The 15,415-nt window shown below is 41.4% G+C and overlaps 1 protein-coding gene across 1 annotated transcript in view; it reads left to right on the top strand.

The window, feature by feature from the left end:
* rbfox3a (RNA binding fox-1 homolog 3a) overlaps positions 1–15,415 on the top strand; it is a gene marked incomplete at its 3' end in the record, with an annotated part of 264,455 nt that overhangs the window by 227,655 nt on the left and 21,385 nt on the right. Inside the window, exons 5-8 of the mRNA XM_079182179.1 lie at positions 7,098–7,151; positions 11,143–11,235; positions 13,190–13,250; positions 14,459–14,512. Of these exons, the coding sequence (XP_079038305.1) occupies positions 7,098–7,151; positions 11,143–11,235; positions 13,190–13,250; positions 14,459–14,512 (262 nt within the window). The remainder of the gene's footprint in view (positions 1–7,097; positions 7,152–11,142; positions 11,236–13,189; positions 13,251–14,458; positions 14,513–15,415) is intronic.

Below are 15,415 nucleotides of genomic sequence, written 5' to 3' on the forward strand. Positions count from 1 at the left end.
CCATGAGAGGTCGCCAGGTGTGCCGTGGGAAAATGTCCAATTTCCAAAAGCATATTATTTACTTGTTGCAAATACTGCCATCGTTGAGCGTCTGAGCTGCAATATAGTGGCTGGCTAAGTAATAATACTCTTCCATGCCAGTGGGTGGCAGTAGGTAGCGCAATAATGACTGTTAATTTAGGACAGTAGAATTAGAATTAAATGATGTGCGAGAGAGGTTTCAAGATGAACAGCGATGGAGAAATATTGAAAAGGGAAAATGCAGACTCTGAACTGGGCCCTGGACAACATAACCCAGAAGAACAGCCTCGTAAGGATCAACACATTGAGAGACTTGTCATTAAATTGTCAGCATATATCCGGCCCTCGGTACGACGGTTCATCATAACTGGCCGCCACCACAGAGCTCCAGGACGAAACGTGGCGATGTGAGCTGGCTTTTTGTGCAACATAACGAAGCATCTCACTGCTTTAAACCTCCAGCTTCAGGGATGTGTGATCACAGACATGTGTGATGCAGTAAAAGTCTCCACCGCTGTGTTCACGACTGCGCATTTTGCTGATAACTGGGCGCACTTGGCACAGAGTTCACTCGGCGATTTGATGACTTTGCAGCTCAGAAATTTAAATTTGAACTGCTCAGCAATCCGTTAGCAGTTGAAGTGGAAAGAGCACCTGTGCACATCCACATGGAGCTGATAGACCTCCAGTATAATGACACTCAAGGCAAAGTGTGACTCTGTGGGCGCTGCACAGGTTCCAAGCTTCATCCCGAAACGATGCCTTAACTCCGCCTACTGTATGTTACTGCATGTTTGGAAGCACATACCTGTGTGAGCAGCTTTTCTCTGTGATGAAGATGAACAAAAACCCACAGGAGTCGTCTCACTGATGCACACCTTCACTCCACATTGAGGGTTTCCAGAGAACCTAACCCCAGATATTAATGAACTGCAGCCAAGAGAAGATGCTAAACATCTGGCTCTGGTACGTATGCATAAAATAATGTAGCTACCTAAACATGTATTCTTTTTGCACTTTTTTCCAATATCCCTTCTGTCCTGTTTATTAAATGGTGACTCTATTTGGCCCTCAACGAAGTCCCGATTTTTAGGTTTGGCCCTCTGGGATTGAGTTTGACGCTATGGCATATCTGCTGTATTATATGCTAAAAGGTGTCATTTTGTAATGTTTTTGGTTGTTGGTGTGCCGCGGGATCTTTTTAATGTAATAAGTGTGCCGCGACTCAGAAAAGGTTGAAAAACACTGCACTACAGTGTACAGTACATACACTACTGCCTACACTACATACACTACGGTGTACAGTACATACACTACTGCCTACACTACATACACTACGGTGTACAGTACATACACTACTGCCTACACTACATACACTACAGTGTACAGTACATACACTACTGCCTACACTACATACACTACGGTGTACAGTACATACACTACATACACTACTGTGTATAGTACATACACTACTGCCTACACTACATACACTACAGTGTACAGTACATACACTACTGCCTACACTACATACACTACGGTGTACAGTACATACACTACAGTGTACAGTACATACACTATGGTGTATAGTACATACACTACTGTTGGGAACGAAAAGGAGCGTGTTTGAGTTATCAGCATGTATAAAAACAAAAATATCAATAGAATTATTAATGTCAGTAAAATTATTAATAATAACAGGGCACCACCCTGCAAACAGGGACCAATAACCAAACTACAAACTAAGTCTCATAATTAGTGTTCACTCACAATGTCAATAGTCAAAGTACTATTACACATTCAGAGAAAAGTGAAGGTGTTGAGTTTGAGCAACAGACCACATATCAGCTGTTATCACAATACATGCACAAAGTAATCACAGACAGCTGCTCTTTAAACTATAACACACTTTATTAAGTTCCAATAATAATGATCTAGTCAACTAATATCTACACTAACAACAACTATACATTCATGAGCAGCTATCTAACATCAACAAACTGTGGTAAGAGGGAGATTGTGTGTGTGTGTGTGTGTGTGTGTGTGTGTGTGTGTGGGTGTGGGTGTGTGTGTGTGTGTGTGTGCATGGTGTGTGGGTGGGGTAGAGGCGAGCAACAGCTCAGACAACGTGTGATGTAATCTAAACGTAGCTACGTCATGTGGAAGTACACGTTGAAGATGGGCCGAACTACCATAATGGAGTCTGCGCGTGACCACGCTCGCGAGACTACAAAATGGCGATAGACAATAGAGAGGTCGCGTTATCTGCACGTGTCTGAAGCAGTTAGCTCACCCGGAGCTACATTAGCTTCACTCTATATGTGTGTGTGGGTTAGTAAAAGAAGAGAGAAAGCAAACAAAACAAAATAAATCCTTTATGTCCTGTACAACGTAGTGACGGCAGTAGTGTATGGTGTGCAGTTCAAACAAAGACTGGTCTTTCCTCCAGGAGGCCGTTGTTCCTTCCCCATGTGAAACGAGAAGGAAATGTTGATTGCTTTTGTCCCGTAACTTGCTTACTTCACGAAGCACTTCCGTGGTTAACAACAGTCTACTTTGTTGCCTAAACCTTACTAAGTTCCCTGTGAAGATGGAAGTTTATTTTGAAAAGACCTTATTTATGTAATGAGCGGACATTGACAAGTGTTGCTGGCTTTCGCAGGAAAACGCACAAAAGGAGGAGTAACTTTTTGTAAGACCATACAAACCGTTGTATTGACATATGCTACTCCATACACTGCATCCATTACTGCTACAGTATTTCTACGCCATACACTATGCCTTATACTATGCTGCACCACACACTACGTACACTACTGTGTACACTACACTGTACACAATTTACACTATCCGTATACTACACGGTATATTACGTCGTACACTACACTATACAATTGACGAAGTGCAGTTACGGCAGTGCCCCGCGGTGTCGCTGCAGAGATCACCTGGGTGTACCGCCTACACTGAGGGGATACTATCTGCCACAAAATAGAGAAAAGGACCTGCTACCAAAAGTGAGTCGAGGAGGGTCTGTGGGGCGACTGTGGCTAAGTGGAGAGCAAGGTAGTCCTTCAATCAGAGGATCGGCGGTTCGATCCCTGGCACCCTAAAATGGCTCCAGTAGCTGTGCCTGAATGAGTTAGTCTGGTGGCAGGTGGCAACTTAGACCCTGTGTATCAGTCTGTGAATGGATAAATGATAAGTAGTGTGAAAGCGCTTTGAGTGGTCGGAAAGACTAGAATAGCGCGATACAAGTACAGACCATTTACCATTTAGAGTCATGCGATGCGGTGGAAAAGAGGCATTTATAAAGTAATGAGTTAAAAATACTACAAGTGTAACTTTCCTGCTATAACTTTGCCCTGTTTGTTATAGACTGTCACACGTCAGTGTGATCACACCAGAAGACAAAAAACAGTGAACAAACTCCATACCACTATATCACTTCCTTGTTTCTTGTTCATCCACTCATTGATCAAGACTATTGAATTTATGCTAACCAGAGCTGTATTTGTGTGTGTGTGTGTGTGTGTGTGTGTGTGTGTGTGTGTGTGTGTGTGTGTGTGTGTGTGTGTGTGTGTGTGTGTGTGTGTGTGTGTGTGTGTGTGTGTGTGTGTGTGTGTGTTGGCCTGCCTTACTGCTGGCATGGCTGACAGGGTAATTAGTTCTAATGAAATAACGCAGCCATTGTGGACAACAATTAAGGGTAGCTTTCATCCCTCTCATTAGGCTGAGTGGAGGAGCACTTTCATTTGCTCCGATTGTTAATGATCTGATCCGAAGGACACACCCACTGATTGAATGACTTCACACACACATGGATGCACCTACACATGTTCGTACATGGCCACACTGGAGACATTTTAATTCATATATCTTTTTTAATCAGTTAAATATTTATATAAACCTTTAAAAAAGAAGCAAAGTCCAGATATTGGGATTTTTAATAAGCAAAACATAACAAATCAGGAAATTAACATACAAATATCATCAAGATTTTCTTGCAATGTTGTCCCAGCATAAACACATATATACTTGACAAAGATGGAAAAAATACATAAATAAATAAAGTGAAATAGAAAAAACGAAATGTACAATTACAGAAAGTGCTGACTGAGCAAATCAAGCTCACTCTACTCACAGGTACTACTACTGAAATACAGGTTGTTGTTGTTGGCCATTCATAACCAAAATATGTGTTACGGGAAAACCACCAGAATTTCTAGGAGGCCAGGTTGGTTTATTAGGTCCACTGAGTAAAATAAATGTAGTTTATTTTAAATGTAGAATGAAATCCTATATGCATGAATGTTCACTTTTTGTATTTAGTTTAGTTTTGTGTTGACTTTACGTTCATTTCAAAGCAACTGATTCTTATTAAATTGAGTCTACCCCATTTGTATTCATGGTGGTAGTATCATGTATTTCTGTAGCAGTATTACTGATGCATCAATACATCACATGGAAGTAGAATTGTAATGTTGGAGCTGGTTGAGTTGGAGCAAAAGTTACCCAGTTTATTCTACAATAATGCATCATAATGTATAAACTATGTTGGACATGTGAAGTAGTGTATCAGCATGTTGCACAAGGCTAGTAATCAGACAGTGTGCTGCCTCCAGCATGAGCTGATTGATGAGAAGTGACCGCTCACCTTCCTCTCTTACTGCTGTTGATGACTTGAAACTCTAAACCTGCTACAGCAGAAGACATTTTAGAATGAAACATGAACCTTTGTTACAGAAAATGACAATAGCGGCAGTGAAGTGTCAGCCTTTGCCATAACAGGCAGTAGTCACACTCATTCATAAATATGGAAGAAAAACATCTCAGTGACTTCTTCAAATGGATTTATTGCTGTTCACATCCCAACTCGGACCTCCTTTTCTTGATTCATCATTATCTTGTGACACACACACACACACACACACACACACACACACAGTAACCACACACTTGAGAATACAGCCCTCTCCTGAGAGGGGGAGCAGCAGTGGTTGGGCTCAATGACTCGGGAGAGAGAGAGAGCTCTGATCCGTCCTGCCCTCAACTAAGAAACAGAAAAACATGGCAAAGACAAAAGCCATTCAATCTTGTATTCATTTAAGAATCTTTAATATTGTTTTTTTTCTTTTTTCAGGGCACATATTTTGACTCTGATCAAACTCTGTCTCCTACAAAATGTAACTGAACCACATTCTCAATTCTTTTTCGAGGGAAATGCATTTTCTTGGGGATTTGGTTGCAGTTTTAAACACGTGGTTAACATTGTATATTAAAACATTGTTGTAAGGAGACTATGTCCATTTATTCAGCTTAAATGCATAAATAGATTGTGTATAGTTCTGCAATGTAAAGGTGTAACATACTGTATATGCAACATGTGTGTTTTGCTGCTGGACATCTTCAGGGCTAGAGCTGTGACTTGCCTTTGCTCTGCTGCTGCTCCATGTTTATTTATTTATTGAAATAAACTACTTTATTCAAGGTCTAGTTATGGGGAGCACAAGGCTGAGCATTATCATACTGCCTGGCAAGGTTAGTGCTGCTCAACATAGCCATGAGTTCATCCCAGCTGCTCAAACTGAGCTTCTACTGATGGCCTTATTTATTTATCATATTTATTCATTCTGAAGCTAAAAATAGTTGCTACATTAATTAATTTGGAAATCAAATACACTACAAATGACGTCATCATTTTCTTCAGGGTAATATTGTGGAAGCAGCCGTGTCTGTGCATCGCTCCTTTTAGAAACTATTTCAAAATAAAAAGGACCAACTTAGCATAAAAAATACTTTTGGGGATTTTCTTCAAACAAAAGAGAGAATCTTGATTGTAATAATACAGAAATGAAAAACACCACTAAAAAATCTAAAACCGCAAGCAATTCAAATATGTTTGCAATATTTAAGAGTGACACTGAAACAAAGAGAGAATGAATAGAAAGAGTTACTTTGGATGTATTTAGGGAATAGCATAGTGGTAGTGGTTAGTAGTGGCATAGAGCCTCTGCTCCATTCATCTGCTCGTCCAGTCACACAGAATGAGGGGAAGAGACACAAAGATATTTAAAACCTAAAGCAGAGAAAACATTCGGGGGTGAAGCTTCAGACGCCACCAAAGGTTCCACTCCTACTATCCTACTAGCCGTGTGTGCTAGGAGGCCTGATATACTCTACAGTCTAATGCTATTTGCTTGTTTTCCTATACATTGGATCCTATAGTGAGGCTAAAATGGAGACCTGTCTCCACAGTAGCTGCTGGAGTGTTTGCCATTTTTAAAAGCCATAAGCCAGGTCTCATCTTATTTAAACACGCATTCACCACCAACATCAATGTGCTGGGAGGCGTGGCCACTAGCACCAAGTCACACTCTACAGTAATTAGCCAATTAAAATGAGGCATGGAGCCAATCAAGAGCATTAATAGATTAGAACCTCTAGCACCAAATGCCTGGTTAGACTGGTGAGAGAGGGTGTTGGTGGGTAATTACCATGGTGGTCTGCATCATGAGCAGATAAACAAATGTATGGCTCATCATAAGCCTTGATGGGCTAATTCTTTGGCTTCCACCCCCTCACATATCAACCTCTTCCTGTATTCACTGAGCGGGCCTTTGCCTTCACTAAAAACACTCCAGCTCTGCTCTCTTTTTTTTGAGAGTGGGGAGAGGAAAGCAAGATGATGGCCATCATTAAGATCAGCGGTGCGTACTGAGGCGTTGCACTACTATAGCGTCCGCATCCACCACCGTAATGTTCATTAACACCTCATAGCCCTAGCCCCCCCCCCCCCCACACACACACACACACACACACACACACACACACACACTTTATTACCACCGCAGAGCAAACACAGCATTAAACGGCATTAAGAGTAAATGGATATTTTATTAATCCCATTGTCGGGTGTAGAGGAGTTTGTTAATTCGGAGCATTGACTGCTTGACCTTTATAGTGTTTTTTATTCTAGAGTAAGAGAGAAGAGCGCAGGTCGCCATGTTCTAATTATTTCCTCCCCCTTCCTTCTTTTCTCCTCGTCCTCTGCCCTCCTTCTCCCTCCCTGTCGTCCACAGCAATTTGGCAAGATTTTAGACGTGGAGATTATTTTTAACGAGCGAGGCTCCAAGGTAAGTGCGCTGCAACTACACATCCATGCACACACTCACACACATAGGACTTTTGGACGTTTGTCCCCTGTCCCCTTCTTCTCTTGCAGTCCTCTGCTCCTCTCACTGTCTCCACAGCTCTCTCTCTCCTGTCTAATAGTAATTACCAACCCGAATCAGTGACACTTGCCTGCAGGCAACTTTTACTCCTTACCGGCCTGCCATGCATTGTGCCATACAATGAATCGCTCACACTTCTCTTGACGCTGACAGTAGGATTCACACAGTCTGCAAACACTTGGCTGTCTCGCCTGTTTAGCTTCTCGACCTATGCAAAGAAGTAGGAACAGAATGTACGCAATATTCTATATATACCTCTATATCTGTATTGCTCATTTATATCACCAGAAACAGTATTATATTACAACAGTGATTCACCCTCTAGCCATGTCATGAAGCTTTTACATTTAGAATTTGAAACTATATTTCACAAAAATAATACTATTTGTCCTACTGTCCTTATTAGTGTTTTCTATTCATTCATTTACACACACGCATTATTTAATGCTTTGTTTTTGTTCTATCATTTGTTCTATTTCTGATTAGGAGCTTCTTTGGTATGCTCTAAACGACAATGTCATACCAGCAATGATAGACTAAATTATGGTCAGTTATGAGACTTCCCTGTCACCCTAAACTGCTTGAAATGTCTTTATTCTAAACATATGTTGCATTGAGAAATTTGAGAAACAAGTATGTTACCGCTTGTTTGATTACATGGTGCTACAGATATCTCTGAGCAAACAGATTTACGTATTGGTGCAATCTAATTTCACCATGTTTCATGTGTCATCCATCTATATATGCTGCTGTTTTTCATTTATTGACATACAATATATTTATGATAGACAAAAGTAAGTTGCAATACATTATTTGTATGCAGTAATTATTGGTTATTTGTATATATTAACACAAGGTTCATAGGATACTTGTGATTTAGCATGCTCATTAAAGGGTAACACAGAGAACAACACTAATTATTACCACATGATAAAGAAAAGAAAGCCGACTCTCTGCATTAGAGCAGTGAACGTATCTATTTGTGGGAGCAAAATGTCAAAGGGATTCATTTTTCCCCCACTTCGCTCTTTTAAATATATGTTTTATTTGCTTCCTCGCTCAAGGGCAGGCCTATGTGTTATTTATGCCCAGAGAAAGGCAGTGAATCCTGTAAATGCATAAGAGATCAAGCCGTCGCGTGCTGTTCGCACATATTATCTGGCGCAGCAATTAAAGGGCAACGACTGGCCCAGGATATGTCAGCTGAAAGGTCTGGCTGCTTGTTCAACAGGTGTGTCCACCAGACATATTAGCTGGAGCTCATTCTGTGCCTCCACACTGTAACTCAGCAATGACAGAGCAGCAGTGAGAGTAAGGCCGAGACTAGGAGAGAACATTTAGATCAGGTTACATAATGAAATTGATAAAGCATTACACCAGAACTCTGGCAACTGGTTCCACAAAGAGTCTCAGGGGTGTGAAAATAGCATAATCATTTCCATGACCAGAATCAGTCTCAGTGAGACAATGATTTTTTATTTTTTTGGTATCAGCCAATTGAATATGTGTTAACAGAGGTGATCACTGCCATCCCAATGCCTCAGAAGGGCCAAACTGCAGCTGCCACATTGTGAAAGAGAAGGTGAAACTTAACCTTGGGAATTGAAACAAACAACCTTAGGTTCAGGCCACAAAACCACTTGGTTGGTCAGGGAAAAGATCATGGTTTGTTTTAAAATAACTAGCCTACGTTGGTTATGTAACTTAGGCACGTGGTATTAGGTCAGTAATATGTAACTTACATAACAACAAATATGGTAATGTCAGTCATCATTGACTTTTGCTTTCAAATGAGAAACAAGCAGAAGTCTCTTGAATCAAAGTCCTGTTTGTTCCACCCATTCATCCATCCACCTCGACCTCCTCCCTGCATATAGCTTTGCTGCTCTTTAAACTAGTCACCTGACTTTTGAGCCTCACATAATTGCTTTGGCCACAAGAGGTCAGCGATCGTATCGGTGAGCAACCATGGACGTGATGATGAATGATAATATCAGTCTTCTGCACCTACTCGTAGGTGTAGGCCCCTTCCAACCAAGTGTTTCTCAACAATTTGCACTGTGGTTGCAAATAAGATTTGTGTATCTTAACAACACAGAAAATAACTCTTCCTATTATAATGTCTTTGTCATTATTGGCATACATGCAATCTTTCAATACACCTCTTAAATTGATCAATTTGTGATCCAAATAAAATAACTACTGTACTCACAAACACTGGACTGTCCCTCAAGACAAAAGTGACTTCTTGTGCTTAACCCAAACCATGATCCTCCTAACCAAGTCCTCTTTGTCCCTAAACCTAACCAACGCTTTACACTATTTTACAATCTCATTCTGTAGCCTCTCTGATTCTCTTACTGCTTGTGTTTCTTGTTATTGATGTCGCTGTGTTCTGACATCTCATCCATTAACCTGGTGAGTTGTTCTGGTACCTGTTAGAGCCGATGGCTGGAGCAACAACAAGTAAAAGCTGAGTTGTAATTAACAGTAGTTGTCTTTTAACCACTGTGGTGGCAAATCAGGAGAGAGCAATGGGATTGTTTAGGAGGCAATGAAAAATGACAAAAATGCTGTTTTGTTTGAAGGACTCATCGCAAAACTATAAAACACATGCTCTACTGGTTGCCTCGTCTCTAAGTCGATGGTTTTTTTGAATGGGTTTTTGGTTAGATGTTGTTAACACAAGTTTAAGAGATTTTAACATTTTGGTATATAACATTAAATAGATTTTTACTTCTAATCATTGCATTCACAATTCAAAAATAATAAAAGTGGTGTTTATTTGTGAAGATTATCATGCTGAACAGAACGTGTAAGTATCATGATCGTTTGTTTGCCACAGAGCTTATTTTCTGCAGTAATAATAAATCCAATGGAAGAATCCCATTATCTTCTTGTGGAGGGAACCAGTGTGATGCTAACTTCCTGGTTGGCCTGCAGAAATACGTCATCCCTGTAGCACTCTATACTGTACAAATGATGAACATGTCAGTAGGCTGTACAAGGAAGAGAACAGCATTTTTGCTTTATGTGTCCACAGGACTAAGTGTGATTAAACAGGTGCCCACGGCTCTAATATGTCTCTTTGCAAGTTCCTGATAAAGTTCAACACTGATGGTAGAATGGAACATTTAACACACAGGCAGTAATCAATGAGAGCAGAGATGATTCTTCAGCTCTCACTCTATACCTGCTTTAAGCTCATTGACATAGATAGATGAGTCTTTTGTGGTTTAGGCTTCCGAGGCATGTTTTACCGCATATGGGCTGTTTGACTGAGCGGCGTCTCCAGGCCCAGTCTGGGACGCAGACAGGGTCTCATGAGCGAGCTGCGTCCCGGGGCTCAGAGAGTCACGGCTGACTGATGCCGTGGAGATTGTAATTGTATGGCACTTATCTGCTCTCCCACAGGGGCCTCTGCAGACCAGCAGAGCACAGCAAACACACACACTCACACTCACACAACCATATACACATCCCAAACTCCATTGTGTATGTGGAGGCTTTCATTCCATCAGCCAAATCAATTAGGTCCAGTTGTTTATGTAAATACCTGTGCAGCAGAGTCCGAGATGGAAGGAGAGTAGAAACACACAGACACACACACACACGCAATGATGAGGTGGTTATTTAAGTATAATCACAGCTCTTGTCTGTGGTTTGATGTCCTGTGTCCCCATCTGTCTTCTCTCCTACTCATGTTTGTCTAAGCAGCCTGACGTCTCTGGCCTCTGCTTCTAGATCTACACCTCCTCCTGACCGGCAGCGCTCTCATCTGTGCTTTGTCTTTTTCTCCTCTCCTCCTTCCCCCATTTGTTTCATTATTTTATTTCTGGACTTCCTCCCTCTGTCGCTACTGTTTTTCAAACCCACCTCCCGGCCACTGCAGGGCTTTGGGTTTGTAACATTTGAAACGAGTGCAGATGCTGACCGTGCACGGGAGAAACTAAATGGTACAATCGTAGAGGGACGCAAAATAGAGGTGCCTTCCTTTTCCTGTCTCTCCTTACCTATGTCCCCCCCTCTTCTTTTTTTAATCCTCTCCCGACTCTTTCTTCCTTTTCTGTGCCTGCCTGAAATTTCTTGCAATACCCCCCTTCCTCTCTCCCTCCATCCATTTCCTCTCTCCTGCCTGCTGCACCTTGAACGCTGCATGCTGAGCCCTGATCCGTAAGTGTGTGTGACAAAGAGAAAGACAGACCTATTCAGTGGTGTGTGAGTGTGTTGCCTTGTTCTTGTTTTATTATACAAATGGTGAATTCTACTTTGCTCATGATGGATTGTGTCATGTGTGTTTGCGTCTGCGGCATGTGCATGGGGTCACAGCGGTTTGCATTTGAGTTAGAAACCATTGAAAAGAAAAGAAACCCTTTCCAAATGGAGATCAATGATCTGCCAGTGAGCCCTCAAACCTTAGTAGCTCGTGTTCAATTTTGATGTCACCATCCTCTGGCATGGGGAGTGAAATCGCTCCCTCTTTGTTCTGTTTCCATTTGAACTCAGCAGGGTTCATCTATTAGAACTCTTCAGGATGTTTCAGATACTAATATGTTTTACTGGATTTATCTTGACAACTATTCACATCTCTTAGACATGACGTTTATTACTACCACTATGTTTTCCTGTTAACATTGATGAAGAAACATTCATACGGCCTGCTTCCCGATAAAGAGTTGTTTGGTGAGGACGGGGTGGATGCACTTTGACACTAGCGATCAGGGTTCTGAACGTGGTTTGGGTTAGCCAATAAAAGCACTCTGGTTAATGAGAAATCATCGTTTGGTTATATGTTAACAAAGTAAACATGTGGTGACTTTTCCCACTTTAATCACGGACCAGCATCTTCCTTAACCTTAAATGAAGGCCGATACAGGGCCTTAAAACATGCGTTGATGCTTTTGTCGTGGTTTGATTGATATTATATTGCAAGAGGGAATATTGTTGGAAAACAAGACTTGGCAAATCTGTTGATTAATATTGATTCCTCATTAAATTAACAATAATCTAAATCTGGACGGCATAGCATTCCCTCCAAACATATTTGCTGTTGCGAAATGTATGTATTTATATATTTATATTTAGTTTAATTCAGATTAACATCATTTCTAAGATGCAGAGCTGCATGTAATTCAAAGGTGTGGTAAAAAAGGAGCATTGAGCTCTTATTGTGAAATTATTAATAACTAACCTGTAAAATAAAGTGTGACCAAGTCGTATGTCCAACTCTTGTTGGACATAGATGTTTTCCATCTTAATAAGCCAGAACCAGCACTCACAATAAGGTCAAAGGAAAACACATAACAATGCAAAATGTTGCAGTCCTCACAGTATGTTGTGGCTCCACATAAACCTTTAAGACAAAGTCAGTTTTCAGCCAAAGGTAGCCAGATTTCCACCTCAAGCCCAGACATGTTCTCACCTGCAGATCATCAGATCTGGCTCACTGGGAAACTCGTGTGCAGCACATTGCTAAACAGTGAGGAGATTTCCAGCAGTGTGTGTATCAGAGCAGACACGATGGATGCAGCTTGTGCTGCTGCCGTTTTTATGGATCGAAATTACACGACAAGAACTCCTCCAAAGCTGGACATCGAGCATTTTTTAAGATCTTCAATTGAAATATAGTATTTTTACAAACTGAAAAATCTACCCAACCATTCTTGTGTTTAAATGTTGTTTGAATTTTCATTGCATCTCGCCTCACTTGTTGAAAAGATGAAATAGCAGCATGGCATGGAGAGTGTTGTGATGTGGATTATCCACAGTATGCACGTTTCTTTTCCTGTGTGTGTGTGTGTGTGTGTGTGTGTGTGTGTGTGTGTGTGTGTGTGTGTGTGTGTGTGTGTGTGTGTGTGTGTGTGTGTGTGTGTGTGTGTGTGTGTGTGTGTGTGTTTGTGTATCTGCTCTCACACTAACCTCTATCTGTCTGCTGACAGGTCAACAATGCCACAGCCAGAGTAATGACCAACAAAAAGGTGGCAAACCCCTATACAAACGGTAAGATTTCTGCCTTTTTCCATCCCTTCCCAGTTCTTTTGTACATCTTCTGATAGCTGCTTTCATTTCATTCTCCTCCTTCTCTTAGTGCTTTCTGTTTTCTCCACTCTCCAGTTTTCATGCCCATCATCGCATTCCACTGCCAGTATCAGACCTGGCTACATTACAGAGCAACAGATCGTATGGTCGTGTAGAAGGAGTATCATTATGATCCAATTTTACCCATTGAACTTGGACTGTGAAGGGAGAGGAAACCAAAAGCTACAAACGGAAGCCAGGCAGCAGATTCTGCCTTCATACAAAAAGATTTGTTCACATTTGATTAATGGAATCAATATTTGCCAAAGAGGCAGTCGATTTGGTTTGAAATATCATGCAAATAGCAAAGTGAAATCTGTTCTTACTCGGCAGGGATAAAAGGAAAAGGGCGGCAGGGAGGAAGGAGGATGATTGGAGATGGAGGGGGGATTGAAAGCTGTGTGGGGGGGGGGGGGCGTCTAAATGAATAGAGCCAATAAAAAGAGCCAGGAGCCATTGGTAAAGAGCGAGAGAAGGGCCCTTTAGGGTGTGTTTCTATCCTCCATCTCTCTCACAGAGCGTCAGTCATGTGGATGGAATGAAAGAGTGGAGGAGGGAGAGAGCAGAAGCAGCAAAGAGGGGGGAGGGGAGGGGAGGGCCAGACATGTCAGCACCTCTACCACCAAAGGATGCACAAAAGACAAGATGATACACAATATTTAAAGATTTAAAGATACAAGAGCATCTCTTATTATTGTTTCATGAAATTGCATATTGAGATATTAATATCAATATATAATATGAAAATGTTAAAGATAAATAGGGTGAGAAGTGAACTAGAAATATGGTCATACAAATACATATGGACCCGTGGAATCATGTAAACATTTTTGTTTTAATGCAAACAGACTGAACACTGGTGCACCCGACAGTCAATACTGAACTATTTTATAATATAAGGATGTGATGCAACATGTTGAAGACCAACAATGTGAGGCCGTGTTGGATGGACACATGCAGCAGTAAAGACTAATATTTACTTAAATACAGAGCTTGTATTTCTAAAGGGGAGATAGTGATTCTGTAGAAACAAGTTCATGCAGCAATACTAACATTCACCCTGTTGTGCGTGTGCGTGTGTGTGTGTGTGTGTGTGTGTGTGTGTGTGTGTGTGTGTGTCTCCTGTGCAGGCTGGAAGCTGAATCCAGTGGTTGGAGCGGTATATGGCCCTGAATTTTATGCAGGTAAAGAATCACACAGTTGTGAAAATAAAAATGCATTTCAGAACAAATACTGAACTGCAGAATCCTTATTTATACTGCTCGGTATTCTTTTTTTCATCTTTATTTCCATCACTTTGTCTTCCCGCCGTGTGTTGTGTGAAAGCCACAGATTACAGATTTACATGTTATGTGTGTGCAGTTTGAAGTGGCAGCTTGGTTTCATTTGGTAGAAGTGCTGAGACTGCCCGCTCCCCTTAACCGCTCTACTTTTTGCTCATTAGTCTGAAATCTGTTCGTTCCCAGACAGCTTTACAGCTCTCCTCTAAATAACCACCCTGACAGAGAGAGGCCATCCATCTCTTTTATTTCTCCTTCCCTGTTTCCCTGCTTCTACCTCAATCCCACCATCTATCCTTCCATCCATCTGACCAAACAGCCACCTCAGACGACCTCCAAACCCTCTATCACAGTTCTCCATGGTCCACTGCCTTTGGGTCTATCCTGTGTGTGTGTGTGTGTGTGTGTGTGTGTCTTTGTGGGGAAGGTTTATGTTGCGATACACACAGACGTGTATATTTATGTGTTCATATGGCATGTCTTCAAAGGTGCAAACTAAACAACAATTGCTCCATCTGTCCACTACTGTACAGCACTAGTTTAACTTCTTATTACATTCGTTCTCCATCCTCCTAAACCTAAACTCGCTTTTACAGTAAATGACACCTTAACGCTTACCGGGGCCATAGCCAGCGGCCCCACGAGACATGAGCATGAAATTATTTTTTTATTTCAATATACATATTGTAAATTAGCATCATCTATATTTGCCACCGCCAATCTTAACAACATTGGCCGGGGGAAGTCAGAGGTTTGCCAGTCATGGCAATGATGGTCAACGCTCCATGTGAATTCATTATGAACTCG

Source organism: Pholis gunnellus (assembly GCF_910591455.1).
Source record: "Pholis gunnellus genome assembly, chromosome: 21".
NCBI lineage: Eukaryota > Metazoa > Chordata > Actinopteri > Perciformes > Pholidae > Pholis > Pholis gunnellus.